This window comes from Oncorhynchus masou, chromosome 20 (assembly GCF_036934945.1).
Source record: "Oncorhynchus masou masou isolate Uvic2021 chromosome 20, UVic_Omas_1.1, whole genome shotgun sequence".
NCBI classification, from domain to species: Eukaryota; Metazoa; Chordata; class Actinopteri; order Salmoniformes; family Salmonidae; genus Oncorhynchus; species Oncorhynchus masou.
In genome coordinates this window covers 16,503,055-16,530,612 of record NC_088231.1, presented here as the reverse complement: position 1 = coordinate 16,530,612, position 27,558 = coordinate 16,503,055, and the positions used below count along the sequence as shown (strand labels likewise).

General features: G+C 47.6%; 1 protein-coding gene across 2 annotated transcripts in view; it reads left to right on the top strand.

Annotated features, from left to right (window-relative positions):
• Positions 1–27,558, top strand: part of cntln (centlein, centrosomal protein) — a 155,972-nt gene that overhangs the window by 108,916 nt on the left and 19,498 nt on the right. The window contains exons 20-26 of one of the 2 annotated variants that reach the window (XM_064926566.1): positions 1,876–2,049; positions 3,468–3,565; positions 8,755–8,881; positions 9,258–9,395; positions 9,811–9,996; positions 13,912–14,109; positions 23,853–23,930. In XM_064926566.1, coding sequence (XP_064782638.1) covers positions 1,876–2,049; positions 3,468–3,565; positions 8,755–8,881; positions 9,258–9,395; positions 9,811–9,996; positions 13,912–14,109; positions 23,853–23,930 — 999 coding nt within the window. Of the gene's footprint in view, positions 1–1,872; positions 2,050–3,467; positions 3,566–8,754; positions 8,882–9,257; positions 9,396–9,810; positions 9,997–13,911; positions 14,110–23,852; positions 23,931–27,558 lie in introns of both variants that reach the window. The other variant, XM_064926565.1, reaches the window with a different exon arrangement.

Sequence of the window (27,558 nt, the reverse complement as noted above, 5' to 3'; positions counted from 1 at the left end):
CCTAATGGTCCCACCATGCATCAGAGTCAGTGTCAGTGTCATCTCTCACCAGACCCAGGGCTGAAAATGGCCCCTCTGAAATCAAAGCCTGTCTTACGGGAAGTGTCATCAATGCCACTCTTAACACACCCATACACACACACACACACACACACGACCCAGCAGCAGAAGCAGCCCCCCTCTCTCTGTCTCTCTCAGTGGGGATATGGCCTGTGAGCCTTCAAAGAGGAGGAAACCTAAAACAAGAGGGATTCTACTAAGAGGTGTCAGCAGGCAACCAGATATCAATAACCTCCATGTATGCAGAGCAGAGAGGCCACCCCTGGGACTACTGTGGTTTCCAGGATGGTTGGGAGGGTGTGGGGGGGTTGAGAGGGTGTGTGTACCACACATATCACCTTCTCCTTATTTGCGCTACAAAGTGAGCATTATGTTTGATATGATACCAGATCGTATTATTGTGGCAATGATAAATTAGACGACAGAAAAGCATTGAGTACATTGAGGTTGATAATATGCATGCGGTTTAAACCGTTTAGCCCCAAAGCAAATGTTTACCATGTCTGATACGCTGGTACAGAAGGGTAGATGATTACCGAGCAGTATTATCCTACAATTCCTCCCTCGCTCTTACTAACTCTCTCTTGCTCACTCGCTCGCTCGCTCCGCTTCTAAACCAAACCCAGCTCAACTCCCTCCGTCCCAGGGTGCACTCTGATTCTACTGGATGGCTCTATTACGCCTGCCAATCAGGGTTAGAGAATTAGGGCCCTTCGGCTGGCCGCGCGTCAGAGTCATCCTCGTCTTCATTAAGATAGAAACAGGATTTAATCACAGTTACTGTTCAGTACGTTACGCTGTAGAAGAATATACAGTAACTTTCAAAAGGACTTTCAGTTTGTCCATCATAAGGGGCTGGTTTCCTGGACATAGATTAAACCTAATCCTGGATTTAAAAACATGTTCAATAAATCTCCATTGAGAGGGATTTTTTTAATCCACCAACGGGTTCAATATGTGTTCACTTGTTTCACTGCTTCATCTGTACATGCCTACTGTAGTGTAGTGTACTTGTTTGTAGACACAAAGCATCTCAGAGTAGGAGTGATGATCTAGGATCTGTCCATACAATCTTATCTAGGATGATCTAAAAGGCTAAACTGATCCTGGATCAGCACTCCTACTCTGACTCTTCGTGGATCTGTGGTCTGATTTTAACTGAGGACGTGGTTGGTGCTCTGTTAGATTGTTCCTCTCAGGGAGTCCAATACTCATGTCTCAGGTCTGGTCCAGCTTTCTCACCACCTCTCACTGGATACCGGGACGGCAGGGTAGCCTAGTGGTTAGAGCTTTGGACTAGTAACCGGAAGGTTACAAGTTCAAATCCCTGAGCTGACAAGGTACAAATCTGTCGTTCTACCCCTGAACTGGCAGTTAACCCACTATTTCTAGGCCGTCATTGAAAATAACAATTTGTTCTTAACTGACTTTCCTAGTAAAATAAAAAAAAATACACAGACAGAATAACAACAGAAGTCGTGGTCAAACTTAGATTTTTACATGATGCCACTACAGTAGTAGCAGGTACACTTTCAGACTCTCGTTATCCTTTCAGTCACATATTCTTTAAGTCTTCTCAATCTATGAGTGCTGCTCTGACAACCTCGTGTACGTTCTGACCCGCTTTAGTGTTTCAATCACAAAACAACTATTTTTGTCTTTATATGTATGTTGCAGGTCCAGGAATTCTAGCTTCCGTGACTTTTCCCTTCACTTCCTTCATACTACAGGTGCAGGTATCGAACCTTATATCCTGCAGTACTTTCTGACTACCTCTCTCTCTGCTCCCGGTGTGTTTAATGGTGTTCCCAGAAGCTGACCTCTGACCTGGCGGGTGTAGAGCAGCAGAAGAAGGTGCTGGAGATGGAGCTGGAGCAGTGGAGGCAGATCCACAGGACCAACACCCCCCAGCAGCCCCTGGAGACCCCCAGCCCTCCTGTCCTTAAAGCCCTGGAGGCAGAGGTCAAACATCTCCACACTAAACTGAAGGTTAGTGGTCAGACGATAGAGGAAGCAGGAGGTCACTGCAATAGGTATACAGTATTTATTTGTATCATTCAACCTGTATTCATACAGTTGAGTCAATGAACAACTAATGGTGGCCTGTCAAGTAGAGAGCACAGCAGCAATTTAATTTACATGTATTTATTTATTTGACAGGGACAATGCACACATTGCTGTAAATGTGCCAGATTTAGCCAGCTGGCTAGTTTTCATCTGTAGTTCCCTGGGCAGATAGATAAAACTATACTACACGTAGAAGCAAGGGCTCTGACGTTAGTTATCAATGCTGACAGTTCCAGCAGGGTTGACAATGTCAGAAACAAGCTTCAATTGAACACTCCTTTCATCTGAATGTTAAAACCCAAAAGTATCTTCATTTTATTTTCATATTTTTTTGTCTCAATCTAAAATAAAATGTCCACAGAGCATTTTATTTTTAACCGATGATTTATACATCACGTCTTTTCAAAATTGTATTAGATTTACCAATGACAATTACCCAGTGGTTTCGTATTACTTGATATGCCAGGGAACACCTGTCAGTGAGGTGAGAAATGGGAAACAAAAGCGTGTCCTCTGAGTGGCTGGACCCTCCGAGGTGTCAGTACGACACCGTTATCTGCCCTTCGTTAGCTCACTCATCAGTGTCAGCCGCCATATTGCTACTGTCGTTACCAAAGGCTGACGAGTCAGCTGAGGTGATGGTGGAGTGTGAGGAGGGGGAGCAGAGAGAACAGTGTGTTGGGGGGAGGGTGTGTGTGTGTGATCCTACGAGTTTCCGCTGGAGACCAGAGCTCCTTTAAACCAAAGGGAAGATGCACACACAAATATCCATCATTCTCATGATCACAAGCACACCTGTAGTCACGGGCCACAAGGGTTGTGTGTGTGTATGTGTGTGTGACGTGCACCAGAGAGGCTTTGACACAAAGGTGTCCTCTCTCTCTTTGATCCTGCAGTAGAGGCATACTGATACCTAGAACCAGAAACATACACAGAACAACAAATATATATTTGTAGCTTTTTTACTTGACAGGGCTCTCCTTTCCCATCATTCCTCTACATATAAGCTATGATGTCATACCATTTCACTTCTATTCCATTTGTATTTAATTTAATTTAAAGAATTTACAGAAATATATTTATACACCACATATTCTCACATGAAAAAGACAGACAAGAGGTTTAAACATGGATCCATACACAATCACAATCTCCTCCTACTTCTCCTCAACTGTGTAAATGTATTATAAATATTTTTCTGTCACTTCCTGTCATCCTAGTGTCTGCACTTCTAATGAGAACACATGCTGCTACATCTGACCTGTCACCGCTAGTGTCACAACACCCCTGTCTCTTTGTCTCTGTGGCTCACACACTGTCTCTCTGTCTCCCCTTCTCAGAGCTCCAAGGCGGAGGTGACGAGCCACACATCGGCTAACAAAGCCCTGCGAGCCCAGCTGCTGGAGAGAGACGAGAAGCTCAGAGAACTGCAGGAGAAGTCAGTACAGAGACCAGCGCTCTCTCTCTCTCTCTCTCTCTCTCTCTCTCTCTCTCTCTCTCTCTCTCTGTCTCTCTACCTATCTCACTCTTTCTTTCTCACTTTGTTGGTCTCTCTGTTTCTCTCTGTTTCTCTCACTCTCATTCTCTGTATGTCTGTTTCTCTTTCTCTGTTTCTCTCTTCCTCCTCTCTGTGTCATTTGCAGTGTTTGATTCCACCGTGTGGCAGCTCTCTGACTGCTGCCCTGCTCTCCAGCTCAGCTCTGAATAGTCACTGGAGGTTTTTCTGTTTGTGTTTTTCTGTTTGTTGGTGCATTCGTGCGTGTTTATCTGTGTGTGTGTGTGTGTGTGTGATTTATTTTTCTGTGTTTGTGTTAATGCCATGTATGTTGTGTGTGTGTGTGCCCTGTCGTTCATTGTGTGTTGAGATAAGATGGAGGGTTTTGATCAAAGAGAAGGGTATTGATCCAGTGTGTGTGCCGCAGGAAGGATCAACTCTGCTCCTCGTGACACAAAAAACCCACACAACACCACAGTGGCCCCCGGGCCCTCTGTTAATGACTTACATAGTTGAAAGAAGTGAAACTACCAAGCTGTGATCGATGAGCATGTAACATGTTAAGAGGTCTCAGCAATTATCAACTTATCAAACTTTACATTTTTCTTCTCAAAGGCAGAATGGACTGACCTGTTAGTTTTTTTCTCTCTCTCTTTCTCTCTCTCTCTCTCTGTCTCTCTGTCTCTCTCTCTCTCTCTCTCTCTGTGTCTCTCTCTGTCTCTCTGCCTCTCTCTCTGTCTCTCTCTCTGTCTCTCTCTGTATCTCTCTGTCTCTCTCTCTGTCTCTCTCTCTGTCTCTCTCTGTCTCTCTCTCTCTGTGTCTCTCTCTCTCTCTGCCTCTCTCTCTGTCTCTCTCTCTGTATCTCTCTGTATCTCTCTGTATCTCTCTGTATCTCTCTCTCTCTCTCTCTCTCTCTCTCTCTCTCTCTCTCTCTCTCTCTCTCTCTCGGCCCAATAGGATACTGTAGTCCCCTCTTTTCCTTTCATCTTCTATAATACATCCAACATGTGTGTTCAGTGTGTACAGCGATCACAGTGGTGTTGTGTGTGTGACCAAAGCGCGGGCAGATCACAGCCGAGACGGAGCGAAGATCCCTCAGCCGGTTTCCGCGACAACGTCCCTCACATCCATTGGTCCCTTCTTCTTCTTCTTCTATCGCCATGGCGCTACCCTAGCACCTCGCCACATCCTCGACGGGGTGTGCTTCTCTCAGAATGAAAGACATGTCTCTACCAGACATCTCTGAAATATACATCTCAGTACACACCAAGGGGCCAGGCAGGCTGCTCCTCGGCAAAAAAAAAAGTGAATTTCAAAGTAAGAGCGCATGTCCTCAGTCAATATCTGTCATCCAGGCCCCTGCTTTATTTATGAACCTACTTCTTTCATCTCCAGCGATCCTGTTGTCTGTCTGTCTAGCAGAGACACATCTATGTTTCGACTCCTCTTTTGTTTTTTAACAACACATACTGCTGTCTGTCGAACACTTTAAAGTGTGATTATCATGGACGCATGTTTGACGAGTGATAAAGTGGAAAAGCAGGAGATAAAAGAAACTAGCAGTGGGGTGAAAATGTTAGTGATCAGGATATAGGCTCCGAGTCGAGTCTCTGAGACTTCATAAATACAGATCTCTCTCTCTCTCTCTCTCTCTCTCTCTCTCTCTCTCTCTCTCTCTCTCTCTCTCTCTCTCTGTCTCCCTCCCTCCCTCTCTCTCTCTCTCTCTGTCTCTCTCTCCCTCTCCCTCTCTCTCTCTCTCTCTCCCTCTCTCTCTCTCCCCTCTCCCTCTCCCTCTCCCTCTCCCTCTCCCTCTCTCTCTCTCTCTCTCTCTCTCTGGCAGAAGAATAACTACTACTATAGTATCTATCCCCCATTCTTTTTCATCCTTTGTTCATCCTCTGTTCATCTAAAATACATGTTCCTGCTCTAATTAGCATTATTAGTGTTGGGGAGGAACAGAGGGAGCTGTGTGATGTGGCTGGGCTTCTCTCTAATGCTGCTGCTCTTAAAGTCAACAGAGACAGACGTCCTTACGGTTCAATATGGCTTTTCTCATTAATGGTTAAATCCATTGGGGTAACCAGGGACCTTATGCAGCAGGTCCCCCCGGCCAGACTCTCCTCTCTTCTCTCTCATTTCATTTAATGTCACTCCAATAAGACAAGCTCTCATTTATTTGGGCCGGTCTGCCCCCAGGCTAACGGCTCTATCGAGGGAGACAGGGACATTTACTTACACAAAAATATGAAAGGCACTTGCCCCTCGATTGCGTCATCTGTTTATTTAGAATCAAAGCCCAGTCCGTAACATGCGCAGGCCGAGAGGAGAAAAAACAAGACATATTTTCCAATTTAAACTTGATTAATTAAAAGGAAACACATCTGATCTTTAATTATATCATTCCATTTGTTCTTCCGATTCCCCCCCAGCGGGACCCCAGAAGGACATGAAGTCGGTAATATTTGCCTTTATGTGGAGAAAAAAACCCGGAGCAAAACATGTAAACAGAATAAACAACACGCTAAGACGTTTAACTGAAAGAGTCTCTTAAGATTAGGCTCCAAAGAGTTACGGGAATATTAAGCGTGTCGGGGAGAGGTTTTGAAATGTGAAGTGACACGTCGTACATTTTCGACACACACACACACAGCCATGCCGTTTCAACAGCGGGCCCCCAGTGTCTCTCTATCTAGTTACTGTCAGAATAGTCAACTAGTCAAGTAAACAAGCTCTTTTGGAGTTCCCCTCTGGATCGTTATCTACAGAACCACGTCCCTCTCCCTAGTCGGCCCCTCCCCAGTCGAATGGGTTTTCATGTGGCGAGACAGCAGTGGAACATTTCATCAAGAACTGTCTCTTTTCATGCTATTTGGATGTGTTGAATTGCATCTATGTTAGTGTAGATCAGACTGTTACTGCAGTCTGGACGTTACTGCAGTCTGGACGTTAGTGTAGATCAGACTGTTACTGCAGTCTGGACGTTAGTGTAGATCAGACTGTTACTGCAGTCTGGACGTTACTGCAGTCTGGACGTTAGTGTAGATCAGACTGTTACTGCAGTCTGGACGTTAGTGTAGATCAGACTGTTACTGCAGTCTGGACGTTAGTGTAGATCAGACTGTTACTGCAGTCTGGAGTTAGTGAGATCAACTGTTACTGCAGTCTGACATTATTTTCAGACTGTTACTGCAGTCTGATTAATTAGATCAGACTGTTACTGCAGTCTGATCTTTAATGTAGATCAGACTGTTACTGCAGTCTGGACGTTATGTAGATCAGACTGTTCTGGACAGACTGTTACAGTCTGGACGTTATGTAGATCAGACTGTTACTGCAGTCTGGATGTTTATGTGTAGATCAGACTGTTACTGCAGTCTGAGCAAAAGATCAGACTGTTAAGTCTGGAATTAAATCAGACTGTTACTGCAGTCTGGACGTTAGTAATCAGACTGTTACTGCAGTCTGGATGTTAGTGTAGATCAGACTGTTACTGCAGTCTGGACGTTACTGCAGTCTGGACGTTAGTGTGGATCAGACTGTTACTGCAGTCTGGACGTTACTGCAGTCTGGGACGTTAGGTTTTGAAATGTGATCAGACTGTTACTGCAGTCTGGACGTTAGTGTAGATCAGACTGTTACTCTGCAGTCTGGACGTTAGTGTAGATCAGACTGTTACTGCAGTCTGGGCGTTAGTGTAGATCAGACTGTTACTGCAGTCTGGAGTTAGTCTGGACGTTAGTCAGACTGTTACTGCAGTCTGGACGTTAGTCAAGATCAGACTGTTACTGCAGTCTGGACGTTAGTGTAGATCAGACTGTTACTGCAGTCTGGAGTTCAGACTGTTACTGCAGTCTGGACGTTATGTAGATCAGACTGTTACTGCAGTCTGGACGTTAGTGTAGATCAGACTGTTACTGCAGTCTGGCCCCTCAGACTGTTACTGCAGTCTGGAATGGGTTTACTGCAGTCTGGACGAGGACAGCAGTCTGGAACATTTCAGATCAGACTGTTACTGCAGTCTGGATTAGACTGTTACTGCAGTCTGGACGTTAGTGTAGATCAGACTGTTACTGCAGTCTGGACGTTAGTGTAGATCAGACTGTTACTGCAGTCTGGACGTTACTGCAGTCTGGACGTTAGTGTAGATCAGACTGTTACTGCAGTCTGGACGTTACTGCAGTCTTACTGCAGTCTGGACGTTACTGCAGTCTGTTAGTAGATCAGACTGTTACTGCAGTCTGGACGTTAGTGTAGATCAGACTGTTACTGCAGTCTGGACGTTAGTGTAGATCAGACTGTTACTGCAGTCTGGACGTTACTGCAGTCTGGACGTTACTGCAGTCTGGACGTTAGTGTAGATCAGACTGTTACTGCAGTCTGGACGTTAGTGTAGATCAGACTGTTACTGCAGTCTGGACGTTAGTGTAGATCAGACTGTTACTGCAGTCTGGACGTTAGTGTAGATCAGACTGTTACTGCAGTCTGGACGTTAGTGTAGATCAGACTGTTACTGCAGTCTGGACGTTAGTGTAGATCAGACTGTTACTGCAGTCTGGACGTTAGTGTAGATCAGACTGTTACTGCAGTCTGGACGTTAGTGTAGATCAGACTGTTACTGCAGTCTGGACGTTAGTGTAGATCAGACTGTTACTGCAGTCTGGACGTTAGTGTAGATCAGACTGTTACTGCAGTCTGGACGTTAGTGTAGATCAGACTGTTACTGCAGTCTGGACGTTAGTGTAGATCAGACTGTTACTGCAGTCTGGACGTTAGTGTAGATCAGACTGTTACTGCAGTCTGGACGTTAGTGTAGATCAGAGGATCTCGAAGGTCATTTGTCAGAAATGTTCCCCAACTGATGCATCACAACATGCAGAGATATTCCCCACTAGTCTAGGAATCAGGAATGTATGCAGTCTACAGAAGGGATATTATACAGCCATTCATATTTACTGCAGCTTCCCCTGTCAGCATGGGATTGTCAATATATTTAGTTGTCATAATGAGATGTGATGGAAGGGGAGCATGAGGACACGGTGTGTGTGTGTCTGCTTCTGCGTGTGTTTGCGTCTGCATCGTTGCGTGCGTGTTAATGACCTGTGTGTGTGTGTGCGCGCGCGTCTCATTCCCAGGGTGATCCACACAGAGAGAGACGTGCACATGAAGAGGCAGCTGGTGGAGGATGTGAAGACCAGGATGAAGTTCCTCCTGGAGACTGAGAAGACACACAGAGGACTGGTGGAGGAGCTGGAGAAGAAAGTAGGTCCCAGTTAACATCTCACACCACATGGTTTCATCACACGCAAGAATGGCTTAGCAGAGTCAGGTGGCATAAAATGCATTTAACTGGCACGTTTACAGTCCCACTTGACTTGATGGTTTTCCTGTAGTCACAGCAACATTTCAGATGGCACGTTTTCATCACATGACTTCATCTGCTGGCAAATTTAACAATGAATCGGCTACGCATGTACTATATTTCATGAAAACACCACTAACCGACACATACATCGAGCCTTGATTTCATTTACACAATACTGTAGCATGGGCTAAAGAAAAACACTTCAAACATCTTTGTTATTTATAAGGTCATCTCAAGTTCTTCCTCCTCTCGCCCTCTGTGTGTGACGTCCAGGTGAAGACCTTGACAGAGGAGGCCACTAACAGGAAGGCCTTTATAGACTCTCTGAAGAGGAGGCTGAGTGTAGCCTCTAAAGAGAAGAGTCAGTATGAGACGAGCTGTCAGGATCTCAAGGAGGGCCTGGACAAGAAGGTAGCAGCGATAGCGGTTCAGGCTCACCATTCTAGTAGTGTGTGGTAATGTGTGGTAGCAGTGGTAATGTTGCTTACACACAGACTGGGATCGTTCTATTTTGACTTGGTAAAAAATATCAGCATCAAGCTATTTGTTAAGGTGGATTTTATACAGTTTTCCTTCCCATCGACAAGCTGGGAGAAGAACACTAACGGAAGTGACTCCACAACGCCTTCTTATAGCGTCCTTTCCAACCCCATGTATTACGATATAATCTCCCTGGGTTGTCATCAAACCATAATGAATACATACATCATCTCTACATTATTATTGTACGTCATGAAACATTGATAGACAATCGCTGTTCAATTTTCAGTGTAAGAGTGAACAGCATGAATGGAAATCTGATATCCTTCTCTCTCCCTCCTTGTAGGAGCAGTGTGTGGAGGCCCTGCAGGCCCGTGTGAGGGCCAGTGAGCGGGCCCAGGCTGAGCTGGAGCAGACAGCATCCCGTCAGATGGAGGGTCTGGCCCAGCAGAGCACCGTGGCCCTGGAGGCCCTGCACAGACGACTGGGCCTGGCACACACACAGCTGGAGCAGCTACAAGCTTTCACTAAGGTACTGGATTGGGGACAGGGCATGGGTTAGAGGGCAGAGGTCAAATGTACTGGGGGGGCAGACACAGCACAGCACAGGGATCGGTGGTCACTGTCAAAGACATGGACATACCAGGGTCGTGTTCAGTCGGGGCACACCGTAGATTTCAAATAAAATTGAAATAACCAGCCCCCTCCGCGTTTCAGTCAGTTTTCTTCCGTTTGGTGACTAATGAACATGACCCACTTTGACAATACCGGTCTGAGATTAGCCTAGTTATTCCTAATATAACCGTATTAGGGTTGTGATATGCCAGTCAGACGAGGGACTGCTGATTAGCCTTGCTGCCATGGCATGTTCTCTTCACACAAAGACCTAATAACCATTGTAATATGACGTCTCTTATTCTAAATTCATTAACATAATTGCCTCTGAATCAGTCTTTAATCCGACCATCAAATTGAGTCGTGACATTGGGTGACGCGAGGGCTGAGTGCTTAGTCTGTGCCTGTGGAGGGCATAATGGGGGGTGAAGGCCCTGCCAGTGTGTGTCTGCCCAGTGGGATTGGAGGCCAGGTCTGGCCTGGTCCCAGTTCTAATCCAACTGCCTTTCTGGTGGTGTGTCTGCCAGGGCCTGATAAAGAACCTGTCAATCACACCGTCGCCGTGACACCTGCCCATCATTTCTGACTGCAGTGTTGAGGGGGAGGGGCTTGAGAGAGACTGCAATGGTATCCCCTCCCTCTGAACTAGTCCAGGAGACAACATGGATACCATTGTGGTCATCACCAGCTCTTTGTTCTCCCTCAAGACATTTGTTTCACTGGTCAAAATAAACTGAGCAAACTGTTGTCAGGAAGTTTTTAATAAGAGGTTGTTCCATCTCTCTCTCTCCCTCTCTACCTTCCTGTCCTGCCCTCTTCTCTACCCCCACTCCCTCTTTTCTCCCCTAGCAACATCATACTGTATCCTATCTTTACTAGTGAGCCCTTTCCTTCCTTGTTCCCAGAACACTAGGGCTGAGTTGTCTGAATGTCTGGGCCACTGTTGTTGAGCATTCACATCATTCAAATCATTCCCATCATTCTATGTTTCTCCAATCATTTTTATGATCCCTGATAAGACCAGGAGGCCTTTTGATTGGCTGACCTGCCATCCAGAGGAGATTTACTGCTACCATGTATTGATCAGTGTCCAGGGCTTCTGGGGCCTTCTTCTGTTGTGTACTCTGTTTGGTTGGACCCCGGGCTCCTCTACACCTCTCTACCAGCCTCAGGCCATGTTCCACCTCTGTTCATGTGCTAAACACTAAACAGTGGCCCTGGACTGGCTGCCTACACTCACCGGCTTAGGCTCAGACACAAAGGTGGACACCAGATTTGGGTTCAAATACTATTTCAATTATTTAAAGTACTTCCGCATACTTTAGAAGTAAGTATTCAGCAAAGTTTGATTTGGAAATACAAGTAGTTGAATATTGGAATGTATTTGGAAATATACTTGTAAAGTATTGGTACTGGACTCAGTTAAATAGAACAGTAATAGCCTATGGCAGTATATATCTATGAAGGTGCCATGTTCACACTAGAGATGTGTCTGAATTCACTCAACCACATATTGTGGTCTACTGTCCTTTACCATTCCTGTCTGTGTGTTTTCAAATGGCCATTTTCTCAGTCAGTCCTTCCAGACAGTTCTTTTGAGTGTGTGTCTAGTGAGAGTGATCTAAACGAATGGGGGTAGTTATTAGAGAAGGACAGTGCTTCCCTGCTCAGTTGATCTCCATGTTGTAAGCCTCTGTTGTCTAAATTGGCCCTCTGGCTACGGTGATTGTGATACTAGGTTTGTCAGGGTAAGATCTGTGTGCGACTGACTCGATGTACACACACACACAAAATAGTGTGAGATACAATTGGTCTCACTTTCATATATACACACACACACTGATTCTCTCTCTCTCTCTCTCTCTCTCTCTCTCTCTCTCTCTCTCTCTCTCTCTCTCTCTTTCATTATTTCTCTCTCCCTCTCTCCCAGGGCTCAAAATGAGTGATGAATTCACCCCTTAATCTCTTTCCGGATTATTTCACACATTCAGGGTTTGGGTCAATTGATTGTAACCCTTGACTAGCGACAGTAAATATCTATTAGGGCTGTAAATAAAAGAATAGGATCTCTGGCAGTTTCTTAATGAGCTGTGTATTCCTCCAGGACACAGTCTCGGCACACTTAAGGAGACTAAAGCCAGTTTGGTCTATCAGGAAAATGAAGATAGCTGTGGTATATCAGACCGTATACCATGGGTATGACAAAACATTTATTTTTACTGCTCTAATTACGTGGGTAACCAGTTTATAATAGCAATAAGGCACCTCGGGGTGTGTGGTATATGGCCAATATACCACGGCTAAGGGCTGTGTAAGAAAAGTATAAATACTTTATAGAATGTACAGAGAAACCCTACAGAATATCCTAGTCTGTTTAGTCATATTATTTTGGGTTTCAGAATCAGCGCATTTGTGTTTTTGTCTGAGCTTCAATGCATTTACATTTGATTTCATTTACTAATAGTCTATCTAATGCCATCCATCGGCTCCGTCCACGAACTGCCTGTCAACGATAACTCTCCCCACCAACTCTCAGAGCTCTCCCTTATGAAATCTAGCAGAGCCTCAGCTAAGTACTTCTTAAAGTACTTTTATTTCACACGCCCATGTGAAGGAAACTAAAGCAATGGAGACTACTGTATGTCTGTTTATGATTAGCCTGGGTTATGTACACAGAATATGAGGGGGGGTACGTGTGTGTGTGTGTGTGTGTGTGTGTGTGTGTGTGTGTGTGTGTGTGTGTGTGTGTGTGTGTGTGTGTGTGTGTGTGTGTGTGTGTGTGTACACGTCTGTTTCTGTATGTGTGCAGCTTCCCTTGTGTATGCTTTGTGTGTGTGTGCTTGAAAAGCGGTCTCATGCTACCTAGCCCATCTCTCGGCTGACCGTCCATTCCAAGGTCAGCTTTCCAGGCGAGCTTACAGGGGAATGATACAGAAGATTATTGCATCGATCAATAAGCACAAAATGAAGCAAAGGGGAGTTTTGGGTTATTGACTTTCTCATGTACAGTGGCAGCTTTGACATTTAATTGTCTCGCTCTCTTTGTATTTAGAGCCAACTGCCATTTAGTGGATTCAGGCCTCTGAGGTGCCCGAAGACCAATGAGGTTTCACACACACACACACACACACTATCTCGGGCAACATTTTAAATGCACCTCATTGCTCAATTATTTACACTGTTATGCCGTTGTATTGGCTTGTTGTATGGTGAGCCCATTCAAACGCAAATAAATAAAAGGTAGCATCTTTCCCATGCGTGATTCGGTCCGCGTCAATTCTGAGGAGATTTAACGGAGAAAAAACCTATTGTTGATATCCAAGATGCGTAGATACCCTCTGTGTCTGTCATCCCGGCGCCATTCAATTGGTCGGATAACTCGGAAACCTTCTCAGGTACTAAACTCCTATACGGAGAATGAGCGAACGAACCAGAGAATTTCAGTGTCAAACTCAATATTGCTGCTGACGCCCTCGGCTCTTGTCTTGATAGGTTTAATTTATTCATCATTTATACAGGTGTAGGGTCTTAATTTGATCAACCTGTTGCAGGAGAACTTTCCAACAATGCAGGAAATGTTGAACTTGTGGTGTATTTAAAGTTTTAAAAGGTTTCTGAAGTCTGTAATTTCCACTTTTCACTTACAAAAAATGTATAAACCCCTACAAAAAATGTCCATAAATTATAATACACATAATAAGTCACATTTCCTGTTGCTGCAGGACTTTTTTCCCTGCTGTAGAAAACTGGCTCAAATTTAGATCCTACATCTGTATCCGTCTCTCTCGCTTTCTCTAGTTTCATCACCCTATCTTCATGTTCTTCCTCTCAGGCTCTGGCAAGCGAAACTCTCCGTGAGGTGCAGGACGCCAAATCGCAGCTGAGGAAGAACAGGAAGATGGCGGAGAAGCAGAAGGCAGTAGGTGCCGGAGGGCTGTCCAAGCAGTCCATGGTCAAGGCCCAGTCCATTGCTGCGTCCATCCTCAACATGACCGAGATGGACCTGGCTGAAATGCTGGACACCGATGAGGTACAGGATCATGAATCCATGAAATAGTCACTGCGGGATAGATGTAATATCTGACCCTGTATCAGTTGTTAAGAGACATATTCTACCACCTTCACAATGACCCAGTGGGAACAGATACAAGTATAGGTTACCGTCACTGATAGGAAAACATGGAAAGACAGTTGACTTGTATTGAAGTCCCAGTTCAGTCAGAAGAATCTAACTGGCACTTGGCCTCTGTGGCGGTTCAGTCTCATGTAGAGGCGAAAGAAACGCACACCTATTTAGGCGAGGTGCTGGCTAGCGCAGTGGAACACTTTTTACAAATGAAGGAGAACCGCACACTCTAGGAGCTCAGATTTTAAAAATATTTCAGTCTCATGTAACAGAGTGCTATGGTAAATGTAGCTATATGACCTTTCTAGTCGTTGACTGGATAAGTATGGGTGAGTAGGCATCATGGACACTTAGGGAGGTGATACAGTGCATTCGGAAAGTATTCAGACCCCTTGACCTTTTCCACATTTTGTTATATTACAGCCTTATTCTAAAATGGATGAAATTAAACATTTTCCTCATCGCTCTACACACAATACCCCATAATGACAAAGCCAAAACAGGTTTTTATTTACATAAGTATTCAGACCCTCAAGATTTAGCTCAGGTGCATCCTGTTTCCATTGATCATCCTTGAGATGTTTCTACAACTTGATTTGGAGTTCACCTGTGGTAAATTCAATTGATTGGACATGATTCGGAAAGGCACACATCTGTCTATATAAGGTCCCATAGTTGACAGTGCATGTCAGATCAAAAACCAAGTCATGAGGTCGAAGGAATTGTCCGTAGAGCTCCGACACAGGATTGTGTCGAGGCACAGATCTGGGGAAGTGTACCCCAAAATTTCAGCAGCATTGAAGGTCCCCAAAAACACAATGGCCTCCATCATTCCTAAATGGAAGAAGTTTGGAACCACCAAGACTCTTCCTCGATCTGGCCGCCCGTTCAAACTGAGCAATCGGGGGAGAAGGGCCTTGGTCAGGGAGGTGACCAAGAATCCGATGGTCACTCTGACAGAGTTCCTCTGTGGAGATGGGAGAACCTTACAGAAGGTCAACCATCTCTGCAGCACTCCACCAATCAGGCCTTTATGGTAGAGTGGCCAGACGGAAGCCACTCCTCAGTAAAAGGCACATGACAGCCCGCTTGAAGTTTGCCTAAAGACTCTCAGACCATGAGAATCAAGATTCTCTGGTCTGATGAAACCAAGATTGGACTCTTTGGCCTGGAGGAAACCTGGCACCATCCCTATGGTGAAGTAGAGAAGAATGGGTGAAACTTGACAAATACAGGTGTGCCAACCTTGTAGCGTCATACCCAAGAAGACTCAAGGCTGTATTCGCTGCCAAAGGTGCTTCAACAAAGTACTGAGCAAAGGGTCTGAATACTTATGTAAATGTGATATTTCTTATATTTAATACATTTGCAAACATTTCGAAAAATCTGTTTTTGCTTTGTGGGGTATTGTGTGTAGATTGATGAGGGGGAGAGAAAAAAACAATTTAATCAATTTTAGAATAAGGCTGTAACATAACGTGGTGGTCTAGTGTGTTTGGGATTTATCAGTGTTTCCCCTGGGATTTTTTTGTAGCAGCGGGGGCAGAGTTAGGGTATGGGGGGTGGGGGGGCTTGTTCTTTCTGGGGTCTTCCTGGGCCAAACATCTGATATACATCTACATTATATATACAGTATATTCAAATTGTTTTGCAGTGGCGACGACGATCGCCTAAATGCATATAGGGGAAACACTAGCTTTATGTATAGGAAGACAATTCTAGAAAACATGGCTACGTACTTAACAGAATGGAACCAGGCTGGGATACAACTATCTCTTATTCAAGAGAAGAAGAAAAACGCCACAATATTGAAAATCTCCCAAAATGATTTGGCTCATGGCTTTTCTCGTTCAGGAAGGACCCTTTCTTTCATGACCACAAGCTCTAACTACAGTACGTCCCCACTTCCTCCCCATAGATCACTCCTTCTCTCGCTCTTCTCCCTTGTCGTCAATTAACCGACACAGCGTTACCATCAACTTCCCGTCTTCATCACAGGATGTGAGAGTGTATGCCAGCCAGGAATCAGGCACCACCTACCCTGGAATGACAGGGCCTAGATACGTTTGAAGAAATGTTCCAACTTATCAGAGCTTAATGACCGTGAAGTGTGTGTGAGGTGAGCATTGCTCAGGGTGTGTGTTAATGGCGGCTAATGGCATTCCGCCCGGTCAACGGCGTGTGTGTGTCTGTTGGTGTTAATTGCTCGTCCGTGGATCACGGCGCTGTCGGGTGCTCAGGGACCCACTGGAGAACGGGTAAGTGGTCTGTCACTGGAAGGGTGTGGGTGGGTGGGTGGGTGGGTGGGTGGTTGTGTGTGTGTGTGTGGTGTGTGTGTGTGTGTGTGTGTGTGTGTGTGTGTGTGTGTGGGTGTGTGTGTGTGTGTGTGCGTGTGCGTGTGCGTGTGTGTGTGGGGCGGAGAGGAGCCAGTCACTGTGTCTTGCTAATTGAAAATCCCCCAGGAACCATGGAAGGACAAGGGGGGAACAGTAATTGTGTGTCTGTGTAGATCTTTATGCAACTGGAAGTTACCAGGAAACCAGACGTGTTTTAATCTGTCCAGGTTAGAATCCACCTACTGCTTACTTAGTAACAGAGAGTTTTCCACCAGGTATTTTACCGTGTCAAATGTTGATGTTGAAATGTTTTGTTTCTGCGACTGAAAGATTCAGACAGAGAGGAATAGGGGCAGCAGTGTGGTTCTCTCAGTTTGAGAGGAGGAGTTGTTCTGCTATACTGTACCTTGTATTTATTTTCTGCTGTTACTGAGGGTGGTTGTGGGAAAAGCCCTTTGTGTTGCCACGGCCCTACACACTCAAACACACACAAATCAAATGCTATTTGCCACATGCTCCAAATACAACAGTGAAATTCTTACTAACCAATAATGCAGTTAAAACATTGTTTTTAAGGACTATTAAAAAATTAAAAAATATATTTGTATTTTTTGAACTATAAAAAAAGAATACATAAAATGGACAAATAACATACAAAAATTAAGAAAAAAATATATCCAAGTTACTAAAGAAATAATATACCAAAATAGAACAAAAAGAATTAGAAATAAAAGTAATACACACACACTAGCACACTCTCAGCCTCAGCATACTCTCTCCCTGCCACTCCATCCAGCGGTAGACAGGCAGTAAGAGAGTGACAGTAGTGATCAGCTCCTTCTCCTTTGGCAGCAGCAGCTTGTTGTGGCCTTAATGATGCGTCTGTAATAAGGACATAATTGCCAGGCCAGTTTGTTTTCCAACAAGGCCCCTAATGAGAGACGAAGGGTCAGTGTATTGTTATGCATCCTCTGAGGGGCCACACGCATACACACACACCCTTCTCACCTCCGTGGGAGGCACAGGAGGCAGGGGTGATGAGGAGCCCACCACCAAGCAAGCCCACACCTCACCTCGCTCTCATTCTATCGCTCTCTCATTCTATCACTCTCTCATTCTATCGCTCTCTCTCATTCTATCTCTCTCTCATTCTATCGCTCTCTCCCATTCTATCGCTCTCTCTCATTCTATTGCTCTCTCTCATTCTATCGCTCTCTCTCATTCTATCGCTCTCTCTCATTCTATCGCTCTCTCTCATTCTATCACTCTCTTTCTCTCTGCCTGTCTCACTACCTATCTCGGCCTCTACCTAGTCCCTTTTCCCTCCCTCCCTCCCTCCCTCCCTCCCTCCCTCCCTCCCTCCCTCCCTCCCTCCCTCCCTCCCTCCCTCCCTCCCTCTCCAGTCACACTAATGAGGGTCTCTGAAGACATGGAAATTAGCTGTGCGCTAACGCTACCACCAGGCCCAACCATCCCCATCCATCTAGGGGAGCCAGGGAGGCCCACCATCCCCATCCGTCTAGGGGAGCCAGGGAGGTCCAACATCCCCATCCATCTAGGGGAGCCAGGGAGGCCCACCTTCCCCATCCGTCTAGGGGAGCCAGGGAGACCCACCATCCCCATCCGTCTAGAGGAGCCAGGGAGGTCCAACATCCCCATCCGTCTAGGGGAGCCAGGGAGGCCCACCATCCCCATCCGTCTAGGGGAGCCAGGGAGGCCCACCATCCCCATCCGTCTAGGGGAGCCAGGGAGGCCCACCATCCCCATTCGTCTCGGGGAGCCGGGGAGGCCCACCACCCCCATCTGTCTAGGGGAGCCAGGGAGGCCCACCATCCCCATCCGTCTAGGGGAGCCAGGGAGGCCCACCATCCCCATCCGTCTAGGGGAGCCAGGGAGGCCCCCATCCCATCCGTCTAGGGGAACCAGGGGGCCCACCATCCCCATCCGTCTAGGGGAGCCAGGGAGGCCCACCATCCCCATCCGTCTAGGGGAGCCAGGGAGGCCCACCATCCCCATCCGTCTAGGGGAGCCAGGGAGGCCCACCATCCCCATCCGTCTAGGGGAGCCAGGGAGGCCCACCATCCCCATCCGTCTAGGGGAACCAGGGGGCCCACCATCCCCATCCGTCTAGGGGAGCCAGGGAGGCCCACCATCCCCATCCGTCTAGGGGAACCAGGGAGGCCCACCATCCCCATCCGTCTAGGGGAGCCAGGGAGGCCCACCATCCCCATCCGTCTAGGGGAGCCAGGGAGGCCCACCATCCCCATCTGTCTAGGGGAGCCAGGGAGGCCCACCATCCCCATCCGTCTAGGGGAGCCAGGGAGGCCCACCATCCCCATCCGTCTAGGGGAGCCAGGGAGGCCCCCCATCCGTCTAGGGGAACCAGGGGGGCCCACCATCCCCATCTGTCTAGGGGAGCCAGGGAGGCCCACCATCCCCATCCGTCTAGGGGAGCCAGGGAGGCCCACCATCCCCATCCGTCTAGGGGAACCAGGGGGCCCACCATCCCCATCCGTCTAGGGGAGCCAGGGAGGCCCACCATCCCCATCCATCTAGGGGAACCAGGGAGGCCCACCATCCCCATCCGTCTAGGGGAGCCAGGGAGGCCCACCATCCCCATCCATCTAGGGGAGCCAGGGAGGTCCAACATCCCCATCCGTCTAGGGAAGCCAGGGAGGCCCACCATCCCCATCCGTCTAGGGGAGCCAGGGAGGCCCACCATCCCCATCCGTCTAGGGGAGCCAGGGAGGCCCACCATCCCAATTCGTCTAGGGGAGCCGGGGAGGCCCACCATCCCCATTCGTCTAGGGGAGCCAGGGAGGCCCACCACCCCCATCCGTCTAGGGGAGCCGGGGAGGCCCACCATCCCCATTTCTAGGGGAGCCAGGGAGGCCCACCATCCCATCAAATGTCTAGGGGAGCCAGATGAGGCCCACCATCCCCATTCGTCTAGGGGAACCAGGGAGGCCCACCACCCCCATCCGTCTAGGGGAGCCAGGGAGGCCCACCACCCCCATCCGTCTAGGACAGGTATTCCCAAACTAGGCCCAATCCCCATCCGTCTTAATTTAATTAAAAATAAGGCATTCTTCACATTTTCAAACATCCTGTCCGTTAGTTCATAGGAGAGCCAATTAGGCCCACCATCCCCATCCGTCAACAGGATAGGAGAGCCAAAGTAGGCCCACCATCCCCATCCGTCTAGAGGATAGGGAGCCAGGAGGCCCACCATCCCCATCCGTCTGGTGATAGGAGAGCCAGGTACCATCCCCATCCGTCTAAAGGATGACAGGAGACATAGTGGAGGCCCACCATCCCCAAGCGTCTTACAATATAGGAGCTCGCCCCCCCCGAAAGGGAGGCCTGCAATCCCCATCCGTCTAGAGGATAGGAGAGCCAGGGAGGCCCACCATCCCCATCCGTCTAGAGGATAGGAGAGCCAGGGAGGCCCACCATCCCCATCCGTCTAGAGGATAGGAGAGCCAGGGAGGCCCACCATCCCCATCCGTCTAGAGGATAGGAGAGCCAGGGAGGCCCACCATCCCCATCCGTCTAGAGGATAGGAGAGCCAGGGAGGCCCACCATCCCCATCCGTCTAGAGGATAGGAGAGCCAGGGCCCCCACCATCCCCATCCGTCTAGAGGATAGGAGAGCCAGGGAGGCCCACCATCCCCATCCGTCTAGAGGATAGGAGGCCCACCATCCCCATTCGTCCAGGGGAGGGGAGGCCCACCATCCCCATCCGTCTAGAGGGAAGCCAGGGAGGCCCACCATCCCCATCCGTCTAGGGATAGAGCCAGGGAGGCCCACCACCCCCATCCGTCTAGGAGGATTCCCAAAGCTAGGGAGGCCCACCATCCCCATCCGTCCAAATAAAATGATAATTCAGGGAAAAATAATTTTCATCTTCACATTTTCAAACAGTACTAGGAGAGTTCATGGGGGGCCCAATTAAGGAAGACATCCGTCTTCTGGAAACCAGGACAACAGGAGAGGATATTTTTAGAGTAGTGAGACCAGAGGTGACCATCCCCATCCGACTGGGATAAGATGAGTTGGTAGCCCACCATGATCCGTCTAGATGATAGGAGAGCCATAGTGGAGTGGTAACACCATCCCCATCCGTCTAGAATATACAGGCCAGTCTCCCCCCCGAGGTCTTCCCTGGCCAATCCCCATCCGTCTAGAGGATAGGAGAGCCAGGGAGGCCCACCATCCCCATCCGTCTAGAGGATAGGAGAGCCAGGGAGGCCCACCATCCCCATCCGTCTAGAGGATAGGAGAGCCAGGGAGGCCCACCATCCCCATCCGTCTAGAGGATAGGAGAGCCAGGGAGGCCCACCATCCCCATCCGTCTAGAGGATAGGAGAGCCAGGGAGGCCCACCATCCCCATCCGTCTAGAGGATAGGAGAGCCAGGGAGGCCCACCATCCCCATCCGTCTAGAGGATAGGAGAGCCAGGGAGGCCCACCATCCCCATCCGTCTAGAGGATAGGAGAGCCAGGGAGGCCCACCATCCCCATCCGTCTAGAGCACATATGTCAGAGAAGCCAGGGAGGCCCACCATCCCCATTCGTCTAGGGGAGAGGGAGGCCCACCACCCCATCCCTGGGATGGGAGGCCCACCATTTATCCGTCTAGGACCGGCCCGCAGGCATTCCCAAGCCGGCAGCCCGCAGATCTTTCTACACGAACCAATACTACATTTCCCACAATGCAACGGTGACGCACCGAGGTAGGCTGCTTCATTTCAATATTTATTGGCAAGCAGTCGTCAGCATCAACGTAAAATTAACTTTCAGATACCCATCAAACAGTACTGTCCGTGGCAAAACGGAAGGTGGACACTGAGAACCAGGACAAACAAGGTGGGAGTCGGATATTTTCAAAGTAGCTGGACCTTGGTGACATCAAATGGACTGGTGACTCAAGATGTGTTGGTAGCTGTATGAAACGATGACGCAAAAACAAGAATATGGACATGGAACAAGTGGAGTGGCAGAAATTAAAACGAGGCCTCAAATCTCGAAGTCTTTACAATATCACAATTGCTCAAGGCCCCCCCAGAAGAGATCTTCAGCCCGGCCATTTACGGAGGGGGATTTCATCAAAAACTGCATGATTAAAGTTTGGAGAGTTTGCCCAGAAAAAAGGCAACTCTTTTTCCCCATCCGTGAGTCTGAGCAGAAACACCATTGCCGAGAGCCAGTAGACCATTGTCCATCCGTCTAAAGGATAGTGAAAAAGGGAAAAGACCATCCCCATCCTTCTGTGGATGAGGCAGACATTTCTGACATTGCCCACCATTTTCATCCGTCTAGAGGATCCAGCCTAAGCCAGAGGAGTTTTTGCCCACCATCCCCATCCGTCTAGGGGCATGATTTGTATGAAGAACCTGAACAAAACATCACACAGAGAGCTTAGGCTGAGGCCCACCATCCCCATCCGTCTAGAGGATTTCCTCAGCCAGGGAGGCCCACCTCCCCATCCGTCTAGACGGATGGGGAGCCAGGGAGGCCCACCATCCCCATCCGTCTAGAGGATAAAGAAATGCCACGGAGGCCCAAATAAAAATCCGTCTAGAAGGATAGGAGACTGTTCAATGTTCATTGAAAACCAAATCCCCATCCGTCTAGTGAATAATTGAACCTACTGAAAACCAACAAATCCCCAATATGATCAGATAAATAAAGCCCATATTTTCTTATCTCTGTCAGTAGGATTTTCAACAGAGCACAAAAGACCCATTTCCATCCCCATCCATGAACATTAAATGAAAGAAACCGGTATTCAGGGGCCCACCCTATATCCCCATTTTAGCGTGGGCTAAAGGATAAAGAAAAAAACAATAAGGCCCTATCATCCCCATCTGAAATATTTTTAGAGGATAGGAGAAATACAATAAAATAAAGTGCCCAAATCTATCCCCATCCGTTTAGAGGATAGGAGAGCCAGTGAAAACAACCATCCCCATCCGTCTAGAGGATAGGAGAGCTCTAAATATGGAGGCCCACCATCCCCATCCGTCTAGAGGATAGGAGAGCCAGGGAGGCCCATCTTTTCCATCCGTCTCATCAGAGGATAGGGGTAGCTCTGAGCTGAGGATAGGAGAGCCAGGGAAGCCCAATCCCCATCCGTCTAGAGGATAGGAGAGCCAGGGAGTTTTGCCCACCATCCCCATCCGTTGTAGAGGATAGGAGAAACAGGAAGGCCCACCATCCCCATCCGTTGTAGGGATAGGAGAGCCAGGGAGCCCACCCGCATCCCCATCCGTCATTAGAGGATAGGAGGTCAGCTCCATTTGGAGGCCCACCATCCCCATCCGTCTAGAGGATAGGAGAGCCAGGGAGGCCCACCATCCCCATCCGTCTAGAGGATAGGAGAGCCAGGGAGGACCATCCCCATCCGTTTAGAGGAGAGCCAGGGGCCCACCATCCCCATCCGTTTAGAGGATAGGAGAGCCCCCATCTTTCAGGGAGGCCCAAAGTGGCTCACCATCCCCATCCGTTTAGAGGATAGGAGAGCCAGGGAGGCCCACCATCCCTATCCGCTTAGAGGATAGGAGAGCCAGGGAGGCCCACCATCCCTATCCGCTTAGAGGATAGGAGAGCCAGGGAGGACCTTCGGGGGGGAGACGAGTGCAATTGGTTCCTCAGCCCCACACACCTTATCCTCCATTCACCGACCCCTCTACCTCTTTGAGAGACAGCACCTGAGGTTAAAAGCCTTGCAGGGTTCTGTTAACTGGGACAAGCTGTATATACATAGGGAACTGGCACTGGTGTATGTATGCATACGAGAGGGTTCATTAGCAGTAACAAGGTTGCACTATCTGCATGCTGCTGATGGTGTCTCTTTAATAAAGACTGACCCTGAGTGGAGCAGCGGTCTAAGGCATCGCAGTGCTGAGGCGCCGCTACAGCCTGGGGTTCACCCATACGGTTAGGGGAGGGTTTGGCAGGGGGCTTTGCTTGGTTCATCACGCTGTAGTGACTCCTTCTTTCTCTTATTTTTCATGGAAGCTTCATTTTCTGATCTCACCTCAGCCTTTATTTTTGTATCTGCGTTGAAGTGAAATTGCCTTAAATTGAGTGATTTTCTGGTTGTACAGAGACGAGTCGCCCTGTGAGGCTCAGTTGGTAGAGCATGGCCAAATGGTTGTGGGTTGATTCCCGCGGACCCACCCATACTTAAATTGTATGCACGCATGACTGTAAATTGCTTTGGATAAAAGCTTCTACTAAATGGCATATATCATTATTATTATTATTATTTGTTCATCTTTGGTGGTTGTTGTGTGTGTCTCTGCAGGAGGAGGATGATGTGGCAGCAGACAGCAGGAGAGACCAGGAGTGGCTGGACCAGGTCATGAAGATCCTCCAACAGCAGGTCTGGTTTCAAGTCTGTGTTTTTAGTATAATCTACAGTAGTTAGGATCAGTAGTGGAGGGTAAACACACCCCTTCAGGGTATGAAGAGTGTTACTTTACTCACCGCGAACGGAGATCAGAGCTTACCCACCGATTTGATTTACCACCACATCACTGGTACTGATAGAGTTCAGCCATTGTGGTCTCGCATAGAGATGAACCAACAAATGTTTGTCTAAATCAAGAATGAACTAGTTACAATAGAGAGAAGAAAAGACTGAGGATAGCAGATTGTGAGTTGTGTACAAACACTTGTCTGTGTGTATGTGCCGTCAGCTCTGTGTGATCCGGTTCAGATTGAGTGTGTGTGTCCGTGTCCATGTCCATGTCAATTCGCGCTGCAGGCACTCATGCGTCGCCTCCTCACCACGACACACACCGGCTCTTCCTCTGACCTTTTCACCTCCCCTCACAGACACACACTGGCTCCACTCAATCCATGTTTTCCCCTCCAGTCGGACTGCTCTCAGGCCCCCACTCCACCACTGTCCTCCTGCATTCCTCCCCTTCCTTTCTCTCTTGTTCTCTCATTGTCTCTCTCGCACTCTCGCTTTCTTTCACTCTCTCTCTCTCTTTTTCTCTCTCTCGCTCTCTCTGGCTCAGACCCCAAGGCAGCTTGTTAGTGGGGAACTAAATATTGATTTGGCGTTGCTGTCGATGCCGGGAGAATGAGCGAGCGTCCACCAGAGACGGTCCACCGGCAGGCTGCTATCGACGTTTTCCGCGGGCAGAGGAGAGAGAGAGGGAGGAGAGGGGGATGACAAAGCTGAGACTAGCCCCCGGGTCCCGGAGGGGGCCTCAGACACTGCCGTGGTGACCCCCCTCTCTCTCTATCTCTTTTTTTTCTATCCCTCGCTCTCTCACGCCAGACTTTTTATATCCATCCCCTTTCAAGTCTTCTCGCTCTCTCTCTCTCTCTCTCTCTCTCTCTCTCTCTCTCTCTGTGCCTGGCTTAATAAACTCACAGTAACTCTAGAGGGACACACAAACATCAAGGGGAGTTTGTTGGCAGGTGAGCTTTTAGAAAAAGGAAGCCGACTGTGACTGTGCTTAGTTGTGCTAGTGGTGTGTACTGTACTCTACAGCATATGTCTCTGTCTCTGTTTCTGTGTGTCTCTGTGTCTCTATCTCAGTTTCCCTATCTCTGTGTCTCTGTGTCTTTCTCTCTGTTTCTGTCTCTGTGTCTGTCTCTTTGTCTCTATCTGTATCTACGTGTCTGTGTTTCTGTCTTTGTGTCTCTATTTCTGTGTATATGTCTCTTTGTCTCTATATATGTCTCTGTGTCTATGCCTGTGTGTCTTTGTTTCTGTGTCTCTGTCTCTCTGTGTGACTGCAGGTGCATGTCATTTTCGTAAGGTGGAGACAGACAGTGGAGACCACAGGCAGTTGTTCCTTGTCAGTGTGCATCCTATCTTCACACACTGACACGTTGTCTTTAGAGAACTAAGAAGACATAATAGATATAGTTGAAGTCGGAGGTTTACATAAACTTAGGTTGGAGTCATTAAAAGTAGTTTTTCAACCACTCCACAAATTTCTTGTTAACAAACTATAGTTTTGTCAAGTTGGTTAGGACATCTACTTTGTGCATGACACAAGTCATGTTTCCAACAATTGTTTACAGACAGATTATTTCACTTATAATTCACTGTATCACAAATCCAGTGGGTCAGAAGTTTACATACACTAGGTTGACAGTGCCTTTAAACAGCTTGGAAAATTCCAGAAAATTATATCATGGCTTTAGAAGATTCTGATAGGCTAATTGACATCATTTTGAGACAATTGGAGGTGTACCTGTGGATGTATTTCAAGGCCTACGTTCACATTCAGTGCCTCTTTGCTTGACATCATGGGAAAATCAAAATAAATCAGCCAAGACCTCAGAAAAAAAATTCTAGACCTCCACAAGTCTGGTTCATCCTTGGGAGCAATTTCCAAACGCCTGAAGGTACCACGTTCATCTGTACAAACAATAGTACACAAGTATTAACACCATGGGACCACGCAGCCGTCATACCGCTCAGGAAGGAGACGCGTTCTGTCTCCTAGAGATTAACATACTTTGGTGGAGGAAACAGGTACAAAAGTATCTATATCCACAGGAAAACCTATATCGACATAACCTGAAATGCCGCTCAGCAAGGAAGAAGCCACTGCTCCAAAACCGCCATAAAAATGCCAGACTACGGTTTGCAACTGCACATGGGGACAAAGATCGTACTTTCTGAAGAAAATAGAACTGTTTGGCCTTAATAACCATTGTTATGTTTGGAGGAAAAAGGGGGAGGCTTGCATGCCGAAGAACACCATCCCAACCGTGAAGCACGGGGGTAGCAGCATCATGTTGTGGTGTTGCTTTGCTGCAGGAGGGACTTGTACACTTCACAAAATAGATGGCATCATGAGGAAAGAAAATTATGGGGCTATATTGAAGCAACATCTCAAGACATCAGTCAGGAAGTTAAAGCTTGGTCAAAAATGGGTCTTCCAAATGGACAATGACCCCAAGCATACTTCCAAAGTTGTGAAAAATGGATTAAGGACAACAAAGTCAAGGCCATCACAAAGCCCTGATCCTATAGAAAATGTGTGGGCAGAACTGAAAAAGCGTGTGCGATCAAGGAGGCCTACAAACCTAACTCAGTTACACCAGCTGTCAGGAGGAATGGGCCAAAATTCACCCTACTTATTGTGGGAACCTACCCGAAACGTTTGACCCAAGTTAAACTATTTAAAGGCAATGCTACCAAATACTAATTGAGTGTATGTAAACTTCTGACCCACTGGGAATGTGATGAAAGAAATAAAAGCTGAAATAAATCATTCTCTCTACTATTACTCTGACATTTCACATTCTTAAAATAAGGTGATGATCCTAACTGACCTAAGACAGGGTATTTTTATTAGGATTAAATGTCAGGAATTGTGAAAAACTGAGATTAAATGTATTTGGTGAAGGTGTATGTAAACTTCCGATTGAACTGTACATCAATAGAAATGACAATTTTCTAGAAAGCAGGCAGCACTCGTCTCCACAGTACAACTGTTCTGTCTTCCTGTCATCCATTTGAGTTGCTCAGTGAGCAGGAGAATGTGAAACAGTGAACACTATGGCCTGTCTGTCACCCTGCTGCCTGTGGCAGTCGCACTAATAACAAGGCTTCCTTAACAGGGATATGATCTGCCCTGTTCCTCCACACTGCCCTGTCACCACAGTTAAAAAGGAGAAGAGACAGAAATAGACAGAGAGAGAGAAAGAGGGCAGGAAAGAGAGATCCATGTCCTTAGCTGGCTGGCTGTCACTTGGTGTGTGTGTGTGTGTGTGTGTGTGTGTGTGTGTGTGTGTGTGTGTGTGTGTGTGTGTGTGTGTGTGTGTGTGGTGTGGTGTGTGTGTGTGTGTGTGTGTGTGTTGTGTGTGTGTGTGTGTGTGTGTGTGTGTGTGTGTGTGTGTGTGTGTGTGTGTGTGTGTGTGTGTGTGTGTGTGTGTGTGTCCTGACTCCTGCAGCAGCCCAGTCCTGTCACTGTCAGGCCCTAATGGAGCTGCCTGTGGGACAGCACTTTATTATCTCAGTGGCACTGTCAATA